This window comes from Gopherus evgoodei, chromosome 18 (genome assembly GCF_007399415.2).
Source record: "Gopherus evgoodei ecotype Sinaloan lineage chromosome 18, rGopEvg1_v1.p, whole genome shotgun sequence".
NCBI lineage: Eukaryota > Metazoa > Chordata > Testudines > Testudinidae > Gopherus > Gopherus evgoodei.
The window spans coordinates 9,392,381-9,418,671 of NC_044339.1; the positions used below are offsets into that span (position 1 = coordinate 9,392,381).

The window sequence follows — 26,291 nt, forward strand, 5'->3', positions numbered from 1 at the left end:
AAGAAACCTTTGCAGTAAATATGTAACAAGTAAATAATATCTGCTGACATTTTTATCACACAGATGCAAATGCAAATCAATTATAGCTCTCTCAAGGCAGGGAAAGGTTCACACTATTTCCGATCAGACAAACACTGTTCTGAGTGTGAATTATCTTGCAATTCAGTATTTACCTGTTCAGAATTTTTTATTTAAATGTTTTTAGAGTAATTGTGACCCAAACACTATTTTCATTAGTATAACACAGCATATTTCAGCCAGACAAGAAAAAAGACAAACCCTACAATCTTAAGAGCTGTCCATTAGCAATGTAGCACCATTCGGTAACCCTCATGCAAAATTAAGACCATATGTCATTCACAACATTACATATATCAACCTGTTTTATATGCCCAATCTTTGCTACTGAATCTAGCAGACTTGTTGGTAAAATACACCTAACTTTAGTGAGGGGAGCGTGCAAGGGTTAATTGTTGGAAAAACATATGGATTCTTTTCTACTTTTTAAACCCAGGGTCTTTATTCTTAGCAAAAAACTCATTTCTCTGCCATTTGCCCATTAGGAGACAGCTCTCTCCTGATTCATAAAATCCCCAATACCTTGCGTTCTTCAAATACAACACTCCTGTACTTTTTGCTAAAGTGAGGTAATCAAAATGCACATACTAGTAATGCCTTCCTCCTTCCCTCCCCAACAGGTTATGCCATTTGCCAAATTTCATGCTAGAAAACTATGCACTAAACAGCAGGATTGAAACACATTAATCACAATTATAACATGGCTGCTTTGTTACCAAATTACTGATCTGATTCTTAGACCTTCATCAAACTCTAGGCACCAGAGAGTGAATTTAGACTGGAATTCAACCTGAACAATGCTAATTTGCAGGTTAAACAATTCACAATTGCCAAAAAAAATTAATTTTTAACCTAAAGACATTTAAAATTGAAACCATCATTAAAAATAAATGAATTTCAAAATGATCACCACCTATTAATTTAAAAAAAGAGAAAATGTGAGGTCTAATAGCTACACATTTGGTGTCGTAACCATTCTATTCAATTGCCCTGTTTTAACTCTTGTTTGGGATTTCTGCAGCCTAAATGGTAATAAATTGAATTTGCGGAGAACATATGACATTAAAGTCAAAAGCTGATTAGCAGAGAATGTCAGATACATTTTCCATTTGACTTCACCTAAGAGGGAAACAATGGATTTTTAGGACCATCTCATCCAATGTTAATCCTTGAAGGATTACCAACAGCTGCCATGGTTGACAGTGTCAACATAAACTGGCAACCTATTTCTACCATCTCATCTACACAAGGAACCAGCTCAAGATCAGATTGCATCTATTCCACTATCATCAGGGGAGATTCATCCATATTTCAGCGAGATTTGGGAAGACATCCACCAAAAACTAACCAAACCAAAAACAAAATCCCACAGATGTACTTGTTTTCATAACGCCCCAGATATTTAAACTCCATGCTGTGCACCATCTCATTGTCTTATTTATTTTACTGACTGGATACAGGGCAAAAGGGTGGGGGGAGAGATAAAGCTGCAACCCAGGTATGAAAAATATCTCAGTGTCAGATAAAAAGAAAACTGAACATGTCAACATGCTGCCGTTTAAAACAAAACCTTGTTTTGGCTACAACATCTGGAGCCTTTTTTTTCCCCCAGAGGAAAATCTGCAACCAGAGTAAAAAATCATGTAGGAAGATGGGTCTTAAAACGTTGCACTTAACATCTCACAGGAACTGGAAACCCCAACCTGCAATTAAAAGTTTACACAGGGAACCGGTTCACAGTGGGTGGGGGTGCGAAGGGGGTTACAGGGATCGCTTGGCGGAGACCCTCCCCTATTCCACCTCCCTCCCCAACACATACAGCTCTGGCTGAGGGGGCACTTCCTCCCCCAGCATCCCTGACTCAAACCGCCACCCAAAAGCAATAGGGAGAAAGGGTTAAAAGTTGCACAACGCATCCGGGAGTCACCGAGCAGCAGCAGCAGCCTGGGCTCTGCATCGCGAGCCCCGGGCTGCAGCAGAGGCGCTGGGGTGAGCGCTACAGTCGGGTGCCCGTCACCCAGCCCGAGCCCGGCGGGCCCCTCACCTTGCGCGTTGTGCTGGTTGTTCTCCATGATCGAGGGGGTCGCGGAGCTGCTGCCCAGCTCGGCCAGTCTCCGGTTGGTGGCTGTCAGCTCGGCTCGCAGGTTAGTCATCTCCTGGCTGGCAGACTGGATAGCTCCATCGATCCGGAGGGCCAGCTGCTTATTGTCTTCCATCATGTTCAGGATTTTGGCCTGGGGAGGAGAGAGGTGAGAGAGAGGCGCATGATGCACCAGCCGGGGGTGGAAGGGGGGTGGCTGCCTCTCTCTCTCTCCTCCCCCCGCTACCTGTTGGATCCCCTCGCTGCTGCCTCCCTCTCCCCAGCGCAGGGATGCGCGGAGAAGCGGCTCCAGCAGGAGACCCGAGCGAGCTCCGCCGCTTTGCAAAGGACATTAGCGGGGAGAAAGCCGGGCAAGCACTCTTTAAATGGAGCCTACCATCTGCAGCGGGGGAGGCGGGGAGCCCGGCCAGCTCCGCCGCAGCCCCTGGCTTCGCCGGGCGCCTTCCCCACGCCGGCCGCCTCGATGCAACGAGGCGGCTGAGGGGAGCAGCCCGGGGCAAAGGGCGGTGGCGGGGGGCTGGCCGGCCTGGAGGCTGCACTGCGGGCTTCCCTCCCCTGCCCCGGCGCCGCTGCGCGAAGCGCTGCCTCTCCACCGCGGCCACCGAGCGCACGGCCCCGCGCGGGGCTCCGGCTGCCTGCGCTAGGGCGCCCGCCGCTACGCGCTGCCCGCTGGGGGTGCAGCGAGGGAAAGGGGGTGCAAGCTGGGGGCAGGGCCGGGAGGTGGAGCAGGGGGAGCCAGCGCTCTGGGAGGGGAGGGCGCAGTGGTGGGCAGCCCCGGGGCGGGCCGGACCGGGAGTTTGTTTTGCAGGGAGCGGAGCCGGGGGGAGGAGGCTGCCCGCCCACGAAGGGCCAAACTGAAAGCGGGGAGCCGGGTCCCCGCAGCCGGGCCTGGGGCGTGGCGCCCTGGGAAGCTGGGGCCGGGCGGAGGAAAGGCAGAAAGCGTCCGTCCCCTTCATCCTGGCCGGGGTGCGCGGCGCAGGCCCGGCTGGCTTCGGATCGGGTTGCAGCGCGGCCAGTGGGAGCCGGGTGACACCCCCTGCTCCGCCAGCCACGGAGGGGGGTGGGTCCGGGGAAGGAGCGCTCGGCTGGAGTGTGCAGTCGCCATGCTAAGGGGAAAGGGGCTCCTTTGTCTGCCCGAGCGGAGAGGGCTGGGGCATGAATCCCTTTCTCCCCAGCGCCGCTAATGGCACAAGGGGGCGACTCGTGCAAAGCGCTGCCCCCCCACCTTTGCACCCCGAAGTGGCTCCAGTCCTGGTTGCGCCGCTGTTGGCGTTCGCTTGCCACGAGGATTGGAGCTGCTGCAAGCGGAAGGGGCCCCAGGGTTTAAAGCAAGTGCTGGGGAAGGAGCAGCAAACGTGCCATTCAGAACCAGGGGTATTCAGGCCGGGAACCTGATTCTAGAGTTCCAGCTAGAGGCCAGGAACAGAGCCCAAAGACCGACCTACCCCGCCAGCCTGAGGGATGGAGCCTTGCAACAAGCCGGTGTAGTAGCAGTTTCTCGGACTACACCGGCTCACCCCAAGAAATCCTACAGCAAATCACTGTGAATGCAGAAAATCCAAGAAACTCACCAGCTACCTGGTGACAATTGGCAAACAGAGAGGGAATGCCCAGTATTTCTAGCTCCTGTTCCCTTTAGGTAAGAATAGTTTCCCTCTCCGCCACTTTTATAATTAGAGCATGTTCTAGTGGTGATGGGAAGTCAGGACTCTTGTGGTTTTTGTTTTGTTCCCAGCTCTACCACTCAACTCAATACATACCCTTGAGCCCATCAGTTCTCTGTAGCACCTCAGTGTAGGTACCTGTACAATGGACATAGCCATGGTGGCCTGGCTTACAAAACTTCGATAAACACTTTCAAGATCACGTGCAATATCTACTTGCTCCACCTTTGCCATGACTATGGATGATAGCAAATGTCATAATTCTCCTTGTAACTGGGTCAGCTCAGCACCACAGACAAACAGAGTGCTGTCCCTAAGCAAATGAGGCAAACAGAACTTTGCAAGGCTGGTTAAATCCTGCCAGGTTAAATTAATTGTCTAAAGGACTAGAGAGCTTTTGATGAAAGATGCAATGGGAGTTCAAATTATTCTTCTTCAGTCCCCTCCTCTCTTTGTCTCTTCCCTACACTGGGCTTTGCGCAGAAGTCTGCTGCATGCCAGTGCCCAAAGAGGAGTAAAATGGACCAAAAATCTCCTGGAAGAGGATGGGGGCAAGGAGGGAAAGGCAGCGGCTTCTCTGGTCTTACTGCATAAGCCACATCCACCCAGCGGGTGCTGCAAGCTCAGTAGGTGCTGGCAAGCTCAATGTGGCATGTACCCATTGAAGCAATAGAGAATTATTTGGCATCATAAATTACTGCTTCTAGAAGAAGCAATGGCATTTTGCAGTGCTATTTCAACACACTGCAGGTGATCTACTTGCATGAGGATTGTGGGACCTTGATTGCACCAGGCAGCAAAGTTGTAGACCTGAATTCATGACCAAACAACCCATGTGTTAGGGTTAGACTAGATGACCCTTGCAGTCCCTTCTAACCCTATGGTTCTATGATTCTCTGGAAGCAGGTTTCTGCCAGCTGGAAGCCCAGGGAACCTGCCTAGCTTGCTCTGAAGAGCCAGATCATCACTCTCTGTTTTCAGGAGGGAATGATGCAGTGGAGAACAGCAGTTCAGGAGACGCAGTTTTATCCCTAGGCACCCTTTAAGGCATGAAAGGGAGGACTGGTCCAGAAGTGAGCCAGAGCCCCCTGGGAACTGAGCTGGGGCAGTCTACTTCTCTTCGTGTACAAAAAATGGCTCTTACCCTATTGTTTGAATAAGAGAAAATATTATGCAAAAGATTAAAATAAATGTTTTAGGGAAATAGGGGAAGATTGAGCAGTTGCTGCAGTGCGCTCTCAGGTCTGCCTCATGCTTTTGGTTCCACAGCCAGGCCTTGAGAGTGCTCTGAGGACTTGCAAATGCAAGGAAGTTTACAAAATCTAAGCACTTTCAGTGGCATAGGCATCACAGGGACCTTGACCAAACTACAGCAGGAGAGGGGACAGAATGGTGGGTCCTCTCCCAACAGGCTTAGAAGATGGAGACGTATTATTTTCTGATTTAGAAAAAACAGAATTGATGTCAGCTTTGTCTTTCCTTTGGCAGCGTAAACACCATGTGATGGTGGGGTTGAGATGACGGGAAATCATGTCAGTGTCCACTTGCAGGCTGGCTCTTGCCAGCTGTGCTCTTCTCTGTCCAGACTTGCACCATGGCAGTACAAGAGTGGCCCCTTCGATGAGCACAGAGAATGTCCTCAGTGGCCCCAGGAGCAGCTCTGGTGTAAAATCAGCGTCTGAGGGAGGAAATGGTTTAACAAACCAATGGGCCGATAGTTTCTGCTGCTCACTCACGGGAAGTGAAATGAGGTAAAGCAAAAGTGCGTTGGTCTCCAGTAAGACAACGATCCTACTGGGAGCCGTGGAACAAGGCACTGTAAAGCTGTGAGTCTCACTGAGCTGAAGGGGTTTGGCATGCAATGAGCCTCCAAGCAACTTTCAGGAATAAATATAAGATGAATCTGTGTTCACATGCTGTCAGTCTGCTGTAGATTGCTTTCTGATTGTGCTGTGCTCCCTGAGAGGTCATGTCTGATCCTGCCTGTACTTATGCCCATTCTGCACTCTCATAATCTCCACCAACTTCCACAGGGTTGCTTGGAGCACACTGGACTAAGCAAGAGGCCCGCCAAGTCCGTTGGGAATAGACGGTGCTCTGCCATTCCCAGGATTGAATCTGTAGGTACTTAAGGGCAACATGTCACTCGGGGTTTATCTACACAGTGGGGGAATGTATTCTGTGGGGGAGTGATTTCTAAAGCACACTCAGTCTTGTGCATTAGTTGGTTCATGTAGATACAGTAGTACATTAAAGCACACTAGGAAACCTTAAGAGTACACAAGTAGGGTCTACACAGACCAATTAATATGCAACACATGAGTGCGCTTTAGAAATCACACCCCTGTAAAGCACATTACCTTATGGTGTAAACAAATGCTAAATTATGGAAAGTTTGTAAACAGTATCTCAACAGACACAAATAGTGCCAAACCTCTTACCGATCTATCTCAGATTAAGATGGCCACAGTATTTATGGGGTGAAGCTGCAGCCCATGGAAACTCCTAATGAGGCTGTTGCTTGAGGAATTTGCACTGTGTCCCACCTAGGGACAAGGGATTGGCCATTGTGTGGAGTACTGAAAATTAATCCCCTTCAGTTTTCAAAGTATGAATTCTCAAGTCAGTCAATACACAGGGTAAAATTCTGTTCTCTGCACATTGGAACTATATGTTGATATTCTGGTCTCTCTGCAAAGGTGGATCTCCCAGTGATATTGATGGGTCTCCCATATACACACTGTGTGGAGAGACTGTTGGGCTGAAGTCCTCTCTAAGGGCTTGGCTACTAGGGGACATCCAGGAAAAGAAATCCAAATTAACTAAAGGGGTGAATTAGTTAAACTGCATTAAACCCTGTGTGAACACAATCTTTCAGAATTAATGTGGCCTTGCTTCAGGAAAGCTGCCTAATTCTGAATTAAGGTGTTCACACAGGAGTTTAAGGTAGTTTAACGAATCCATTTCAAATCCACACCTTTAGTTAATTTGGATTTTTGTTCCTGGCTGACCCTGTGTAGAGAAATGCTTCAGACTTTGTCTACACTACAAAGTGAAGGCGTTTGTTTTTTGTATAGCACAGGTAGGCTTACCATCGCTATCTTTAATCTAGCTAGCCACAGGTCCTAGTAGTAGTGAAGACAGGTAGTATGGGCTAGCAACCTCAGTACAAGCCTGCCAGAGACTCTGGGTACATACTCTGGTTGCTAGTCTGTGATGTATCTCATGCGGCTATGTCTTTGCTAGTATTGTAACCCACACTACATAGATGAAAACCAGGCATACACTGTAACACCATCATCTGGAGAACCTTGTGGCCTGGGTATATTACCTTGAAACAGGATCTACCTCAATAATAATCTTATTAAACAAACTACAGGCTCAATAAATTTTTCTAGACACTAAATATCTCAGCTGTTTCAACTCCTTTTTATAATACCAAAAGAACTTGGCTCATTTTAAAGCTACAGTCAAGCAGATGAAATCTACATTTTTGTGATTAGTGTTTTTTTTTAAATAAGATGAAAGAATCTAATTAATAGCAAGTATTTAATGGTTATTTTTAAAAATGATTTTTGACGGACAGTTCCCAGCAGTGTCTACAGCCCAAACATTGCAACACTAGGGCTAGTACGTGAAAACCACAAAGTGACTAGAAACAGGCGTGGAAGTGAAGGTGTCTGTTTTCATTAGTTACATGTATTCAGGGTGGATAAATGGCATAAATGAAGAATGAATTTCAATTCTGAAATTCTGTCTTCATCATTTAAGTTGTTATGAGTGACAGAGGCAAGGACACTTATGTGAAGTTTGATTTCTGAACAATGTAATGCTTGGGTGCATGTCTACTTGTATGCACATTTAATGCAACTGTGTATGCAAACTAGGAAATTACATATGCATCTCGATGATTGAATGTGCAGTTGCAATAGCATATATGTAAAACTGTGATCGGCAACAATTTATACTGGAATAAAATACAAGCTTGTGTACAATCAGGGCTTAAATTATAGTCAACTTCTTTAAACCCCAGGCCCATTATTTTTAGCCTACCATTTTTCTTTTAAATTAAACCTGATGTGAGCCTTCCAGCAAAGCATCCAGCATCTAAGGCAAAGCCCAGATTACACTTTTAGTCAATGTAACCTCAATAATAGACTAGTCAAGGTATTATATTGGTAGCATTTGAAACCTTTTTAAATTGGGGATGTGAAAGAATTTCTACAGTATATTGGCCATTTTAAAAATTGTTTTAAAATCTTGAACGTTACCATAGCCTCATCCATCAATTAATAACCCAGTCTTAGAAATCTTCCTTATTACTTTAAACCCCTTTGAGATTCCCCTAAAGATATCCTATGAGATTTTCTCCTTCCCTGCACTCAACAATAGGGAACAGCTGGGTCTATTTAAAACTGATTTTGATCTCTCCAAGCAAGATTTGATTTCTCCAATACTGAGCTTTGCCTGAAGAGAGTGCACAGTATAGCAAAAATTCTGAGATGTCAGCTGGCAGCTGGCATGGCTGGAGTCGAAGAGAAAATGAGCAGCTCACCATGGGCCCACAGGCATAAGCATGAGACAGCAACATGGGCAAAGTGATTTTCAATGTGACAGTGTTGGAGTTTGCTGGCCGCATACAATTAAAACAGAATAAAACCCTCTTCTTGCTGAGCTCCAGATCACAGATGGTCCTCAATGGGGTGCAGCAGCAGCATAAGAAACACTCATGCAAAGTAAGCTGCCTTTCCATTAATTCCTGTTAATTGGGTGTTTCAAGGGCTTCAGGCACTGTGAAAGGGCCAAGGCATCATAAAGGGACAAGAGGTGCTCATCATTTAAAACCAGACAATGCTGCTCTCTGAACAGCCTGAATGGTGCAATGGCTGAATGCTCCGTGATGAAGAAATCCTAGGAGCCTCTTCGTTCAGATGGAAGTTAACCCCTCCACAGTGATCTCAATTCTCTCTCATTCACACACACACTTTGCCAAAAGCCAAATCAACCTCCCCGAGATAACGGTCCCAATCCTGAAATCGTGCCTCCATGGAACTCTGGTCACTTCAACAGGGCTCCACACAGGTCTGATTGCAAGAGTGGGGCCATATCTAGACATTTTGTAGTGAACTAGACTAAGTATTTGGGATCGATGAGGCGCATCATTTCTGTAGACCTAGGGTAAATTCATTGCTGGTGTAAGTGCATTGACTTCACCAGAGTTATGCCTGCTTCTGTCATCATTCATGTGTATGATCCTTGGTCTCAGTCTAGTCCCTGCTGAGTCTGTTTGTACATCACAAAACCACTACTTATTTTGGGCTGACTGGCAAGTTTTCCTTAGGAACTGTATGGGAATGACAGGCCAGGATTGGGAGCATTGGAACAGCCCAGGGTCTGCCCAAAAAACCAGTGGGTCAACTTTTGTGAGCACTTGGGATTCATCATTTGATGCAAAGTTTTAAAATTACTTTTTAGAAGACACACAGAGAAACTAAACAGGGGCCATTTCACAGGGCAAATGTTTTTTTAAGAGACTATAACAGAAAATTATGCAGCTTGAGTCCCCTTGATTGGTCTGAGCCAAACACTATCCAAGCTACATGAGAGAGAATAGAAACACACTCCTGTGAATTTCATACCCTTCTACTAGTGGTGTGATGATGTACAAATTACATGTTGAAATTCCTCAGCAGTTCAGGGCCTGATCATTGCTGCAACAGCAAAATTGAGCTCAAGGGGAACTGTATTGAGCCCAGGACCAAGATGTGTGGTAAATATAGAATACCTGAGAGATCATTATGTGTGAGATTAATTCCTGTGCAGAGGGCCAAGTATCACTTAAATCCTCAAAATCAGGATTAAATTCGACTTTAGTGGTGCAGTGTCTTTGCTCTGCATAGGGGTGAATTTCACCTGCCATCTCGCATATTATTGTCTGACAACAGCGTTAAATGCTTTCCATTAAGTGAGCACGAGCGAAGGGAGGAGAACAGTGGAAAATCCTGATTCACGTGCCTGTTCCATAAATGAACCCAAAATAAAAATTCAAGCATAGAAAGCATATGACACTGATTGATACCCAATCAGATGATGCAGCTGCAGCTCTCTTTGAAGCAGCCAGATAAAGACTATTTTTAGTTAAATGATGTCCACATTTTTAAAAAAAGCATTTAGGGGATGATTTACAGTTTAAGGGTGAATTTTTCCAAAAACGCCTAAGGGATTTATAGACTCATAGACTCTAGGACTGGAAGGGACCTCGAGAGGTCATCGAGTCCAGTCCCCTGCCCTCATGGCAGGACCAAATACTGTCTAGACCATCCCTGATAGACATTTATCTAACCTACTCTTAAATATCTCCAGAGATGGAGATTCCACAACTTTCCTAGGCAATCTATTCCAGTGTTTAACTACCCTGACAGTTAGGAACTTTTTCCTAATGTCCAACCTAAATCTCCCTTGCTGCAGTTTAAGCCCATTGCTTCTTGTTCTATCATTGGAGGCTAATGTGAACAAGTTTTCTCCCTCCTCCTGATGACACCCTTTTAGATACCTGAAAACTGCTATCATGTCCCCTCTCAGTCTTCTCTTTTCCAAACTAAACAAACCCAATTGTTTCAGCCTTCCTTCATAGGTCATGTTCTCAAGACCTTTAATCATTCTTGTTGCTCTTCTCTGGACCCTCTCCAATTTCTCCACATCTTTCTTGAAATGCGGTGCCCAGAACTGGACACAATACTCCAGTTGAGGCCTAACCAGTGCAGAGTAAAGCGGAAGAATGACTTCTCGTGTCTTGTTTACAACACACCTGTTAATGCATCCCAGAATCACGTTTGCTTTTTTTGCAACAGTATCACACTGTTGACTCATATTAAGCTTGTGGTCCACTATGACCCCTAGTTCTCTTTCTGCCATATTCCTTCCTAGATAGTCTCTTCCCATTCTGTATGTGTGAAACTGATTGTTCCTTCCTAAGTGGAGCACTTTGCATTTATCTTTATTGAACTTCATCCGGTTTACCTCAGACCATTTCTCCAATTTGTCCAGATCATTTTGAATTTTGACCTTGTCCTCCAAAACAGTTGCAATCCCTCCCAGTTTGGTATCGTCCGCAAACTTAATAAGCGTACTTTCTATGCCAACATCTAAATCGTTTAGGAGCACAAATGCTATTGAAAAATCAATGGAACTTCTGTTCTTAAATCTCTTACGTGCATTTGAAAGCCTTATACATTGTTTACTGCATCTAGCATTTCCCCAGCTATCACATATAACAATCAAAAGACAAGGAGAATCAAATACATGTTTTCCTCCAGATTATTGGAATGTTCTGGGGGTTTGTTGTTGTTCATCTTTTTTAAATTTTGAGTTTCAATCAAACAACCTAACATACACAGGATCAGCTCCATTGTGCCTGGTAATGCTGAGTAGTCTTTGTACTCTCCCCATATGTGGTATATAAAAAGAGACTGACTAACAATAGAAAAGACAACTAGCTAAATCAAAAGACAACATCAAATAAAGCTTTGAAGATTCATGGAGGCAACTACACATTTGACTTTTACGGAGCCTGAGGTCTATTGCCCTTTTCTGTCCATGCATGGAGCCTTTGGAAGGGAGAAAATGCCACTAATGTGAGTAGAAAAGAGGGGACTCATTGTAAAAAAGGAACCGTTCCACCCACCCTTTCTAACATCGCTTGCTGAGGTCTGGGACCTGGGAAAGGGCCAGTGCCTTCAATGCCCATTGACTTCAACAAGAGTAGTTGTTGTTTGTATGACAGCAGTGCTTAGTGGACCCAACATGTACTTTACAAACAGAATAAGAAACAGTCTCTCTCCTGAAGAACCTATCATCTGAAAAGACACAGCCGATAAAGAGTGCGAGAAAGGATAGTTATTGGGGTTCTGTTTTCCAGGGTTTATTCATTTCATTTTTCTGGGTTTATTTTGAGCAGCTTTTGAGTTTTATGTACATGTCCAAAAATCAGGGCCATCATTGTGTATATGGAATGAGTAATGTAGATTATATCCATTACTCATTCCAGTAGTAGTATATACTGTAATGAGTAATGTCTTGGTAATGTTCCCTAGTGGCTTTAACGAAGTGTAGTTTCAAACAGCACTACATTCAAGCACACTGGAGAACGTTTAGTGTGTATCAGCTGGGTCTGCACAGACCAATTCATGTGTGACACGTTAGTGTGCTTTAGCCATCACGCTCCAATAATCCTCATTCCTGCTCCTTTTCCATGTAGACAAACCCTTACGTGTAAGTAACCAGTTCTGATGTTTTTCCAGTGTTTATTGGATAAACACCAATTTCTTTCTCTCTCTTTTTTTTTTTTTTTAATTTGGTACTGTAGGCTAAAACTGAAAATGAGAAACTCTAATTATTGCTCCATTTTACAGATGGGGAAACTGAAGCACAGAGTGATTACATGACTTGCCCAAGATCATACAAGAAGTCCAGAGTGACACCAAATCCTCCAAGCCCCAGTTCAGTGCCTTATCTCCACTGACACCGTATTATTCTAGTTGTTCAGTAACTTGTAGAATCAAACACAAACTTAACACCAGTATTCTTAAATATCTGAAAAGTTAAATATTGAGCAACAAGTTTCAGGAGAAAAGGACCTCAAGAAGACTATATTCTCCAAAATGTTATAGAAGATGGGTGGGTGGAGGGGATCCAAGTAATATTTGGAAATATTAAAATACGGTCTATATTGTTTGGTATTGCTTTAGATGTCTGAGTTTTTTCAGGCCAGGGAATGGGAAGGAAGTCGGAAATGAAAGGGATGGGGAGTAGGAAAGAGGTACCATTAAGAGTTCTGGCCAACCTCTAATTTGCCATTCAGTTTACCACCCTGTACTTTATTAAGTATGATATGTGAAGGAACCTGTTTAGCCAAAAGGGAAATGTCTTTTGTGTTAAGTGACCGTAATCTAATATGGCCTTTTGACTTGACTCAATTAAATCCTTTCTGTTTCGGTTAAATAATCAGCCACAATTTAATAAAATGAATTTCAGTGTGTCGTCTCCCAGTCTGATGACTTTAGAGATCATGAAGCCTTATGTAAATTCCGTGAATTACTTTTTATTTGCTTGTGTGTCACTTCCACACAAAAATGCTCTCTGTTAGTGTATTAAAATTCCTTCCCCATCTTCTCATTGCATCACTGTTTACAATAATGATTCCCAGCTGAAAAGGCTTGAAATATCACTAGTTTCTTTTACATCTGCTGACAAAATTGGCCCTTTCTGATTGGAAAAAGGGCCATCAAGTGCAGATAAATTTCCAGTGGGGTCTTCTGTGTTCCTGTTTCATTGTGAACTTGAATTCTATGCTGTGAATTGCAATATCTTGGACTATTCCAAATTTTAGTCGAGGCATCCACTGAGCAATTTGATAGCAAAGCAAGTCCCCCTCCCCGAAATCTAATCAAACAGACGAGCAATCTTACAAACTGGCCACTAGAAAAAGCTTAGCCTACCTCTAGTTATTATATAAAATAAATAGGAGTGTTGCAGGATGTATCCTGCAGACATCTGTTCCCAGTTCTTCAGCCTGGGAACTAGGTGACTATAGTTCTATTACTTGCAGAATTTTTTTCCTTCTAAAGAGCAGATTTTTTATTTTGTATATTCATAACGGCATCTGACCCTCCTTCTCACTCTTAGAATATTGAGCAGTGATTCAAAGGACAGTGAATCTTTTCTTCCCAATCTGAGAACAGGCCAACACTCTAATACAAAGGGTGACCTTGCTGGATGCATTACTGCTATAGCATAAATCACATTTTAGTGTTTTGCTCTTGTTTTAAGGAAGTATAAATTGCATAAATTAACGAGATGCTGGAATGCAGTCAAGTGGTTGGAGCAGAAAACTGGGAAGTCAGAAATCCTGGGTCATACTCTCAGCTGGCTCACTGATTCACTGTCATAACTTGTGCAACTTCTCTGGGTCTCAGTTTCACGATATATGAAATGAGCACAATGGCACCTGCCCACGCTACCTCCCTGGGGATTGTGAAGATAAATTGTTTAATGTTTGTAATGTGCCTTGAAACTGCTGAATCAAAGGAACTACATCACAACTAAGGAATATGGAGCAAATGTATTAGACCAAAGTACTAGCCTGGATTCAAACACTGCAAACTCACAGAACCTGGTATAACCTAGAGTAACTCCATTGAGAAGGTATAACATAGCAAAATTTGATCGAAGAGATTTTCCCTGATAACTCCCTTTGGCATTAATGGGAATCAGACATCTAGACCCCTGAAAACAAATGACTCCATAGCATATTTCACAGCCGAGTGCATCTATAGCACAAGTTTCAATATCCAGTTCTATTCAATCCAGCATTTGTTTAATGAATTACAGCAATCTGATGAGTCTGTAGATCGGCGGCTGGTATTTGACTTTTATGTGGTAGATTCCAGCAGCCAGCTTTAAAAATGGAATCAATATTTGTGAAAAAATTTCAATACAATTTATTCTGAACTCCCCCTCCCCTCCCTGTTGACATATATGGATGCTTGATATATTTCACAGGGGTTGATGAAATGGCTTTTATCAAAACCAATTAGGGAAATGCTTGGCAAACCCAAATGAAATATTGCAACATTTTCCTCATTTATTAGTTCCAGTTCTATTCAGGTCCAAATTTCAATCGACGTCACTAGTAGCTGTCTCCTCAGTCACCAAAGGGAGATCTTATTTTTCAGGATTAGCTTTTTAAATTAATTAGATAAAATATGCTTAATGGAGCCACTGTGAATATTTGATTTCTTAACGAATGGGTGCAGTGTAATAAAGAGCCTAGGAGGAGCAGTGGACATTTCTCCATACAGGCTTTAGGACCAATATCGCCATTTAAGGCCTAGTCCACACACAGGTTTGGTACGAGTATAACTATATTAGAGTTGTGATTTTTTTTTAAACCAAAATACCTGCAAAACCCCAAATGTAGATACAGTTACACAGACATAAAGGTGCCTTGTACTGTTTTTATTATTTATTTGTATTACTGTAGTGCCTTGGGACCCTAGTCATAAACTAAGACTCCATTGTCAGTTAAAGTTCATTCCCCTTCGTGTACAGGAAAAAGCGATATTGGTATAAGCACTTTGATTCCATTATAGCTGTGTCCACACTACTGGGGTGGTGTGACTTTCACCAGACTGGTATAGTTAAAGAGGGTGTAGACAAGGTCCAGTACATTTGAAAAGGTGTTAAACACTCTGTCAACAGTACGTGCTAAGTGGTTTTAAAAAAAACCCCAAAACATATGAGCTAACATGTTTGTTTTTAACACCACCCTCCCTGTCAAAGCCTAGACAGGGCCTTAGAGACTAGATCTGGAGGGAGAGACTGTGAAAGTCAGGGTTGCTTTGACAGTGAAGGCTTTAAAAAAAAAGTGTGAAATATTCCTTCACTTTCCTCCATCCTTGGAACAGTTGCCACTTAAAAGACCTTGCTCTCCTGTTCTCATTGCCAGCCATTTGAATGCACATCCACTCTACAGTGTGACACAAGCAGAACATATGGCACATTGCAAATATCAAGTCCCAGACGGGGGCAGCCAGCAATTTGAACCTGCAACATATATGGAAAGATTTTCCAGAGAGCTCAATGTCCAGCAGTTCCCACGGAGATCAAGGAAGAATTGCTCCCCTCTCCCTCCTGAAAACAGAGAGAACAACAGGAGCTGCCGGGTGTGGAGCTCTTCAGAAAGTCTCACCCATTGTGGCCAACTCATCACCTCCCCGCGCCCCAGATGGAACTATAATTACATGCAATCTAGCAGCAGGCGCAATCAGGGAGCCCTGGCTGTGTGAAGATAAACAGATACACCCACCAGACCCCACAACAAATTTTAGACCAAGGTAGTTGAAAGTTGTACACATCCAAATAACTGGCATACTCCCGCCTGCACCCACTGTCCCAGAATACCCTGTTGTAAGACATTAAAATAAATGGCAACATAATGTCTGTATGTAAAGCATCACTATTTAGTGAACTCCCTCTGAAGCACCTGGCATTAGCCACTGTTGGAAGACAGAATACTGGGCTGGATGGACCTTTGATCTGACCCAGTGTGGATGTTCTTTTGTTAACTACCAAATGAATTATGTGCTGATGTACGTTGTTGTGACGGGTTGGATCACAGAAACCCCCTTGGGAGCTGCCATCCAATGTGCAAAGACTACTACCCCTGCTTTCCCTGCCAGCTCAGGACCCCAACACCCTGTCTTGCTGAGCCAGACACTCCTGTCTGCTCCAACAAAGACCCAGGGTCTGAATTACTTGCCCTAAAGCTGCAGGTTTACCTGAAAGCAGCTCACAGAAGTGTGCTTGTCTTTAACACTCAGATGCCCAACTCCCAATGGGGTCTAAACCCAAATAAATCCGTTTTACTCTGTATAAAGCTTATGCAGGGTAAACTCATAAATTGTTCGCCCTCTATAACACTGAGAGACATGCACAGTTGTTTGTTCACCCAGGTATTAATACATACTCTGGGTCAATTAATAAGTAAAAAGTGATTTTATATTAAATATAGAAAGTAGGATTTAAGTGGTTCCAAGTAGTAACAGACAGAACATAGTAAGTCACCAAGCAAAATAAAATAAAATGCACAAATCTATGTCTAGTCAAACTGAATACAGATAGCTCCTCTCTTCTCTTTGTTCTATTTCACCCCTTTATATATCTTTTGCATAAGACAGGAATCCTTTGTCCCTCTCTGGGTTCCCACTCCCTCCTTCTCAATGGAAATGCACCAGGCTAAAGATGGATTCCAGTTCAGGTGACATGATCACATGTCACTGCAAGACTTCATTGCCCGCTTGCCAGCACACACCTATACGGGAAGACTTACAGGTAAAACACACCCATCTGCAGACAATTGTCCTGGTTAATGGGAGTCATCAAGACTCCAAATTACCATTAATAGCCCACACTTAGCATAATTACAATAGGCCCTCAGAGTTATGTTTCATATTTCTAGTTTCAGATACAAGAGTGGTACATTTATACAAATAGGATGATCCCACTCAGTAGATAATAAGCTTTGTAATGATATCTTACAAGAGACCTTTTGCATGAAGCATATTCCAGTCACATTATATTAACATCAAATTTTATAAAATCATATAGACTGCAACGTCACAATTGTTATTTAGGGCTGAATTCACATAGCTGCATTTCTTTCAATGGGGACTGCAGAAAGTGGGGATGATAATTCAGTAGGTGGTACTCATCCCTCTGGGAGAGCACTGAACACACACCCAGAGTGGACTTATGTGCTGTTGAAGGAACCCTCTCTCTGAGAAAGCTGGCTAGATCATCGGGCTCAAGGGGTAGTGATCAATGGCTCCATGTCTAGTTGGCAGCCAGTATCAAGCTGAGTGCCCCAAGGGTCGGTCCTGGGGCTGGTTTTGTTCAATATCTTCATTAATGATCTGGAGGATGGCGTCGATTAAATCCTCAGCAATTTTGCAGATGACACTAAACTGGGAGAAGTGGTAGATACATTAAGAGGGTAGGGATAGGATACAGAGGGACCTAGACAAATTAGAGGATTGGGCCAAAAGAAATCTGATGAGGTTCAACAAGGACAAGTGCAGAGTCCTGCACTTAGGACAAAATAATCCCATGCACTGCTACAGACTAGGGACTGAGTGGCTAGGCAGCAGTTCTGCACAAAAGGACCTAGGAGTTACTGTGGATGAGAAGCTGGATAAGAGTGTACAGTGTGCCCTTGTTGCCAAGAAGGCTAACGGCATTTTGGGCTGTATAAGTGAGAGCACTGCCAGCAGATTGAGGGATGTGATCATTCCCCTCTATTCAGCATTGGTGAGGCCTCATCTGGAGTACTGTGTCCAGTTTTAGGCCCCACACTACAACAAGCATGTGGAAAAATTGGATAGTGTCCAGCGGAGGGCAACAAAAATTATTAGGATGCTGGAGTGCATGATTTATGAGGAGAGGCTGAGGGAACTGGAATGATTTAGTCTGCAGAAGAGAAGAATGGGGGTGGGGGATTTGATAGCTGCTTTCAACTACCTGAAAGGGGGTTCCAAAGTGGATGAGTTCTCAGTGGTACCAGATGACAGAACAAGGAGTAATGGTCTCAAGTTGCAGAGGGGGAGGTTTAGGCTGGATATTAGAAAAAACGTTTTCACTAGGAGGGTGGTGAAACACTGGAATGGGTTACCTAGGGAGATGGTAGTATCTCCTTCCTTATTGGTTTTTAAAGGCCCAGCTTGATAACGACCTGGCTGGGATGATTTAGTTAGGAATTGGTCCTGCTTTGAGCTGGGGGTTGGACTAGATGACTTCCTGAGGTCCCTTCCAACTCTGATATTCTATGATTCTATGAGATGTAATACCAAGGCCATTAATTATCCTGCAACACTCTTCACAAGAGTTGGGCTTGTTAATTGTGGTGTTCTGGCCAAATCCAATTGGGGTACATTATTAACATTCTGCCTTTGGTTGCAACTGGATGAAGAATTCTTCAATTTCTGCTTTACGCTGATGCATGGTGCTTGTGTGTGCAATTAAACCACCACTGTCTTACCCTAGAGGTGTCCACATTTCAGAAGTGGGTGAGTGACTCTGATGCAATTATAGTTTATAAAGCACTTTGGGATTCTTCCACAATGCACGCGACTATCAAAACCATAAGGAAGATGACTGAGAATTGTGGCCATGGATATCATGTAAGGCCATGTGCTCTAGAAGACAGCATGCCAAACTGAAATTCAGGAGATTGGGATTCTGGTTCTGCCATTGACCTAGGGTGAGTCACTGCACCGCCCCTTGCCTCAGTTTCCCCATCTGTAAAATGGGGATAATGATACTACCCTCCTTTATAAAGCACTTTAAGGTCGACTGATACAAAGCCCTATATAAGGGCTAGGCATGATTATTGTTATATAACTGAACTGTATGACTAAATTATAGAACTGCCTCCAGGTCATAGATCAGGACAGCAGCTATATCAAAATACATACACAACTTGTTTTCCTGCAGTATCTTTCAAGCACAAAGTCACAAAATGGGTTGCAGCTAGACAGACAGGTAGCAAGGGAACACCTAGCAGCATTAAGAATAGCCACTCCCCCCACAGGCAGAAAGAAGATGGGTAAATATGGACAAGATGTAAAAAAATGGAACATGAATAGCAAAGAGGCAGTAAGTATTTCTGCAGCCTTACTGCAGTGAGCAGAGAATGGCAGGGTGCAGTAGGTAGTGGAAGGATCCAATGGTTTTGCTCCTTAAGTAGGTGGCTGAAGACTGTACGATATCTCCATTACTAGGTATAAATCAAGAGTAATTGTGTTGGTTTCAACCGAGAAGAGTAACTCAGCTGAAATCAACAAAGGTATTCTAGATTGACACCTGAGAGCAGAATTTACCCTGATACTGGAGCCAGTATTTCAAGTGTGTAGTGTGCATTATGATCAGCACTGATTTTCCTTGCATAATTGGAGCTTTTAAAAATAAAAATAACTTGAAAGTCCATTGCCCACAGCTGCTCTTAATGTTCAGTTTTTATCATCCAGAATAAATTGGGCATCTGCAATTTTTCTCTCAAGACAAATAAACAATCCTTGCGGTAAATAAGGAACTTTTTCTTTGTGTTGACAGTTTTCATATGCAGCCTAGTTAATGTCAGTTACTATTAGCTTTTCAGTTAGCTGACGGTAGATGTCCCTTAACAGTGGTCTCAGGGAAGTCACTGGCAGTTTTGCCATTGGATTTAGGCATTAAGGTTTGTCCCTCTTGCCAAAATGCTCCAGAGACCCAATCCTCATTAGTGCTGAGATTCTGCAAAGCACACTGAAGTCAGGAGCAGGCCTCAACTCAGCAAATGTGCTTTCCATAGCTTATTTATTGTGAGGTCCTTATTCCACAATATCTGCAGAACCCGGGCTCCAGCCTGAGCACAAATGTCTGCACTGCAATTTTATAGCCCCATAGCCCGAATCAGCTGACTGGGGCCAACCAGGGATCTTCTGCTGCAGTTTAGACGCACCCAAAGTGTCCAATCAAATCTGCGAGTAATGAGTTGTGAATACTCATCGAGACTATTCAGTGAACAGTCCACGTAGTCTACAATTAGTTTGCACAAACTATTTGTCAAATAATTATGAATAAGGGAGAAATTCATAAAAATTGCAGAACAGAAATTCATCAAATAATTTATTCAATGCAAATAGTTTGTCAAGGTCCAACACAATCAATGGGCAAGATTCTTTGTTAAGGTTTAACCTAATTCTGAATCAAAAGATGCACTAGCATGACATCACAAGAGGTTGTAGACCAGGGATCAGCAACCTTTGGCATGCAGCTCGCAAGGGTAAGCGCTCTGGAGGGCTGGGCCAGTTCGTTTACCTGCCGCGTCTGCAGGTTCGGCCCATCGCAGCTCCCACTGTCCGATGTTTGCTGCTCCAGGCCAATGGGGGCGGCGGGAAGCAGCGCGGGACGAGGGATTTGCTGGTCAGTGGGAGCCGTGATCACCCAAACCTGCGGACGCGGCAGGTAAAAAAAAACAGCCCAGCCCGCCAGGGAGCTTACCCTGAAGAGCCGCGTGCCAAAGGCTGCTGATTCCTGTCTTAGACCATCCATCTAATGTGCCTTTTATGAATTATTCTGCATACAATTTTTAATACATTTCATTGTGACCACGTTTAAAAAAAGAGCATTGGGATTTTTGTGTGTGTGTGTGCAGATTCCTGGCCACACTTTGTATTAACGGCCGATTCATAAATAGTTAATAAAGGGTTAATAAATGATTAATTGCTGTTTGAATAACAGGTTAATCGATTGGTATAAACTGTTTGTGACGGGGCTACTCATCTCATGGGAGCGCCCCTGTTGGCTGGGTGTGTCTGCACCTGCACTCCCTCTGCTTTTCACTGCTTGCCGTGACCCCTGCTGGCAGTTAAAGTCCTTAGGAAAATTTAAGTGACTCAGCCCTCTGGCTGAACCACACACTGCCCAGGTGTGCACAAAGAAAATAGATCCCTTCCAGGGTACAGTTCCAACTGGCCTGTCTGAATGCCCTCAGTTGGTCTTGTCCTGCAGCCCTCCGTGAGCAATCTCTCTCTAATTGTCCCTACTCTGGTATGGAGCAGTGCCCCACTGGGATTTCCTCCCTGGAGACTCTTCCTCCATTGCCCCCGCTGAGTCACTCTTTACAGTTCATTGACCACTTCCGAGCTAGTATCAAAAGTCTCACAAATGCTGACCCTCTTTCTGGGTCTTCAGCCTCTACCCTGGGTCAGTTTCATTTCCCCTTCTTTGGGGCCTAAAGGGAAGAACTGAGAGTGGGACTGGTGGAGATTCCCAACTCCTATATGTGATTAAACAGACAAAGGGGAACAAGGGGTGACTGGTTACATCCGATGCAGGCATAGGCAGAGCGGAGTGAGAGCATTTCACTGGAAGGAATTTAATGCTCAGTTTTTAGGTGTTTGTTTTTAAAACGTTGACTGCACTCATGCTTCCCAGCTGGGTTTGGCTTTCATGTCTTCTTCGGTAGAGTTCGTTTTTGTCTCTGACCTTTTAGTTTTTGCCAACTGTCAGATTCCATTTGTGGTTTGAAATTATCCAAAGATATTTCCCTCCCCATCTTAGAGGAAGGTGTTTATTGTGGGTTGCATGAATTCATCCTCTGCGCCTGCCTCTTTGGTTAGCTTCAAAGCTATCTTCCACTGGGCCACTTTTCTAGGCCTCTGCTTTGTGTGTGGGTGTTTGTTGTTTAACAGCAGCTAAGCGAAGTACTCAAGAAAGTCTGGGACCTTTCAGAGCAGTGCGTGGGTAGAATGCAGCTGAGTCAATGACATCCCCAAATGCAGTCAGAGTCAAACACTCATATCTGGGCCTACAAGACAGACCAATACACGAGACCAATACACGTGCAATGGTGGTGCAAGCCCTGCATTTACGCAGGCAGGTGTGTACACAGATAGGTCTTTGCACACATGAGTACCCATTTGCATGCTATTCATGTGAAAATTGCATAGAGTTGAAGGGTTTGCAAAGTATTCTCAAACTATTTTTTGCCTTTGCAAAGCTATTTTGAATTTCTCAACCTCTCCCAACAAAATTCAGACCCATTCTACCTACCCTCTGCTCAGGGCCAGCTTTAGGACATGTGAGGCCTGGTTCGAAAGAGCTGCCGCTGAAATGCAGTGATTGAGCTGCTACCGAAGACAGCGGTGGCAATTAGGCGGCGGCTCAATTGGTTGCTGCTGTTTCCACTGGCACTTCCGTGGAGGGGCCTTCCTCGGCAACAGTTGTCTTCCGGGGCCTTATCTTGTGGGGCCCCTCTTCTGGATGCTGCGGGACCCTCTTAGGCACAGGGCCCGATTCACGGGAATTGGGGGAATCGTCCTAAAGCCAGCCCTGCCTCTGCTTCCCTTTCCACACATACAAATGAAAAAAATATATATTCCTGTGAATTAAAAAAAAAACCTAAATGATTTAGGAGCACAAGGGCTATTGATTTTTAATGGGACATACACTCCTAAGTTACTTAGGTGCTTTTGAAAATCCTATCCTATATTTCTAATTAAAAGGAAGCCTTTGTACCTCTCAGCACCCGTTCCCATCCCCAAAAGACACACACACCAACCAGACCGGCACGAGCGGTAAGATACAACTTTACTTTATCTTCTAAAAACAGATGGATAGCATCTAAAATGCGTAGATACTATAGTGATAGAGCTACGGAAAACCCTACGATTGACTGATGGGCAGACATAGCGTTAAGGTAGGTTTCAGTGGGGAGAAAGTAAAGAAGGCGATTAGAGGTTCTCGCTTTTTTCCCCCCTTTGAAATGTTGTATTTCCTTGGGAACAATGATGACATATTGAGGTGGGTAAATCTTGGTGACATCCATACATGCAGAATAAAGTTAATTTATTCTTTGGTTGGTAAAACATCATGGTTTATGTGACAGTTAATCTGTGCTATGAAATCAATTGGTATAAAGTTTGACATCTACCCTAGAATTTATGAAACACAGCAGTGGTTTTCATGACCACATACAGTATAAACGCACTGATTTTTTTTCCCTTTAATTGTCTGTCTCTTCCATAATATCTTTACTTCCAACTTCCTGCCCAACATTACTGATTGGTATGTGTTGGTTGTAATTATCTGTTTAATATAACATTTCACTTTCTACTAAATTAGGAATCAAGAGCTTTGGGGTAAAATTTTGAAAAAAGGCCTTAATGATTTAGGAGCTTAAATCTCAATGACTTTCAGCAGGATTTAGGCTCTTAAATCCCTTTAGACTTTTTTGCATTTTTTACCCCATGCTCTATTTCTTGACTATGGCATGGACTTTATAATTATATGACCTTGGACAAGTCATTTGAACAGTACAAAATATAGCCAAAATTTTCTAAAGGCCCTACTGTTTACAGGGGCCCAATCTGAGATCTCCTAAAGGGGCCTGCTTTTCAGAGGGCAGATGCTCAGCACTTTCTGAAAATCAGGCCCCTCTAAGCGATTTCACATTGGCTACCCAAATATCAAGTCATCCAAAATCATTAATCCCTTTTGAAAGTTTGGCTTCTCTGCTTCAGTTTTCTCACCCGTACAATGAATATTTTGGACTTCTGTGAAGTGCCTTGTGATCTTTGGATGTGAAGTGTTATATTAGCCCATATAACTATGACTATAACAGATATAGATCTTCTTTGTGGATTCATAGTGTAAGTTTGCATAGAATCCTCAGTTCAAAAGGAAAAAAAACCATCATTATTTCTAGAACAGTAGAGCTAAATCTGGAAGATTTAAGACAAGAGCTCTATGACTTAAAATATGCATTTAGGTAGAAATATGCCTTTGCTTTTCAGCTTAAAAAAACCTACTTGCGTTTTGGTGGAAACGAACATCTGAATCTCAACAGGAAATTTTTTTCCCCACTCAAAACAGAACATTTATTAGTAGAAGCAGTGAGGTTTTTGTAGTATAGCACTTCGAAAAAATAAGAGATTGCTACTAATATTTAGCATTGCTTAAGTACAGATAGAGAATCCTGTAAACAGAAGGCTTTTAAAATGATAGCAGCTCTACTCTAGCTAATATTAGGGGGGATTATTGTACCTGTACATGAAAGCCAATATACCAGGATCTTACAAAAGCCTCAAGTGGTAGATGAGTATCTGCAAAATGTTTATCTCTGAAACTGCTTAGACTAGCTTCAGATATAATCTCTTATGCCAATGAGAGAGGAAAGGAAGTAATAGACAGGACACCTAATAAAAAGAGATGGAATGTAACTTGTACAATAAGTAGTGAAGATCACACACACATTTTGAGTGGATTTGTCTTGCAAGGTTTTCCTTTCAGTTTAGGGAGGGAAAAATATGGCTTTTCCCTTTGCTTATCGAGGGCCTTATAACACCACAGTATCGGAGCAGTTCACCAATATTTATGAATTTGTCCTCAACACCCTTGAGAGGCAGGGTGAGGTATTTGACCTGCTAACATGTGAAAACGCCAATCTCCCTTGTCTTCACTAGCATCTCATATTAATTACCTCATGTTAGCTAACATGAGGTAAAAACACCTTTTATTCCCTAGTGAAGACAAGGCTCAAGTGTTCAAAAACAGTGGGTCAAAGTCGAAAAGTCATGGCATTGTCTTAAAAACCATGAGGATTTTTAAAAAAGTAATACATTTTGGGCACTTTTTCTTTGTTTTCACATCTTTAGGTTTCACTTGGGCCCCATTTTCGAGTTTCTTTCCACAACCATGACGGCTAGAAACGTACTTTTTTATTTAAGCTGAGATTCTCACCTAACACATGACTCCAGGATCCAGATCTGTAAGCAAAACACCAAATATCATGAGGCTATCAAAAAAATCATGAAAGTTGGCAACCCTGCTATTGGCAAAGTGATGTACTACTCAGTGTGATTAAAGGTAACAGAATCTGACCCACAGTTAGAACATAGATTCTATGACTCCTAAAATCCACCTGCCAAACAATGTTCATACTGTAGTCCACACAGTTCTCTCTAAGGTGTTTTGTTTTCTTTGTCTGTATAAAGAAACATAACTGACGACCAGCAAAACTTAATATATAAGAAAGATTCTGCTCTCCAAACCAACTACATTCCTTCCAGTTCCTACGGGGAAGGAAATTCAACTCTTCTCTAAATTGTTTATTTCCTTTATTTCTCAATAGCATCATCAATAATGTCACTACCATTCTTGGCTTTTTGTTGTTGTTATCATAGAATATCAGGGTTGGAAGGGACCTCAGAAGGCCATCTAGTCCAACCTCCTGCTCAAAGCAGGACCAATCCCCAACTAAATCATCCCAACCAGGGCTTTGTCAAGCCTGACCATAAAAACCTCTAAGGAAGGAGATTCCACCACCTCTCTAGGTAACCCATTCCAGTGCTTGATCACCCTCCTAGTGAAAAAAGTTTTTAATCCAACCTAAACCTCCCCTCTGCAACTTGAGACCATTACTCCTTGTTCTGTCATCTGTTACCACTGAGAACAGTCCATCCTCTTTGGAACCCCCTTTCAGGTAGTTGAAAGCCGCTATCAAATCTCCCCTCATTCTTCTCTTCTGCAGACTAAACAATCCCAGTTCCTTCAGCCTCTCCTCATAAATCATGTGCTCCAGCCCCCTAATCATTTTTGTTGCCCTCTGCTGGACTCCTTCCAATTTTTCCACATCCTTCTTGTAGTGTGGGGCCTAAAACTAGACACAGTACTCCAGATGAGGCCTCACCAATGTTGAATAGAGGGGAATAATTATGTTCCTCGATCGGCTGGCAATGCTCCTACTTATACAGCCCAAAATGCTGTTAGCCTTCTTGGCAACAAGGGCACACCGTTGACTCATATCCAGCTTCTTGTCCACTGTAACCCTTAGGTCCTTTTCTGCAGAACTGCTGCCTGGCTACTCGGTCTCTAGTCTGTAGCAGTACATGGGATTCTTCTGTTTTAAGTGCAGGCCTCTGCACTTGTCCTGTTGAACCTCATCAGATTTCTTTTGGCCTAGTCCTCTAATTTGTCTAGGTCCCTCTGTATCCTATCCCTACCCTCCAGCGTATCTACCACTCCTCCCTGTTTAGTGTCATCTGCAAACTTGCTAAGGATGCAATCGACGCCATCCTCCAGATCATTAATGAAGATATTGAACAAAACTGGCTGCAGGACTGACCCTTTGGGCACTCCGTTTGATACCAGCTGCCAACTAGACATGGAGACTTTGATCACTACCTGTTGAGCCTGACGATATAGCCAGCTTTCTATCCACCTTATAGTCCATTCATCCAGCCCATACTTCTTTAACTTGCTGGCAAGAATACTGTGGGGGACTGTATCAAAAGCTTTGCTAAAGTCAAGGAATAACACATCCATTGCTTTCCCCTCATCTACAGAGCCAG

At 43.5% G+C, this 26,291-nt stretch overlaps 1 protein-coding gene across 5 annotated transcripts in view; it reads right to left on the reverse strand.

Moving 5' to 3' along the window:
* The window catches only part of KAZN (kazrin, periplakin interacting protein), a 719,120-nt gene that overhangs the window by 397,076 nt on the left and 295,753 nt on the right, over window positions 1-26,291 (reverse strand). For 3 of the 5 annotated variants that reach the window (XM_030537473.1, XM_030537471.1, XM_030537472.1), the window contains exon 3: window positions 2,123-2,312. In XM_030537473.1, the coding sequence (XP_030393333.1) occupies window positions 2,123-2,312 (190 nt within the window). Of the gene's footprint in view, window positions 1-2,122; window positions 2,313-2,405; window positions 2,498-2,555; window positions 2,614-26,291 lie in introns of those variants that run through there. The other 2 variants (XM_030537474.1, XM_030537475.1) reach the window with 2 other exon arrangements.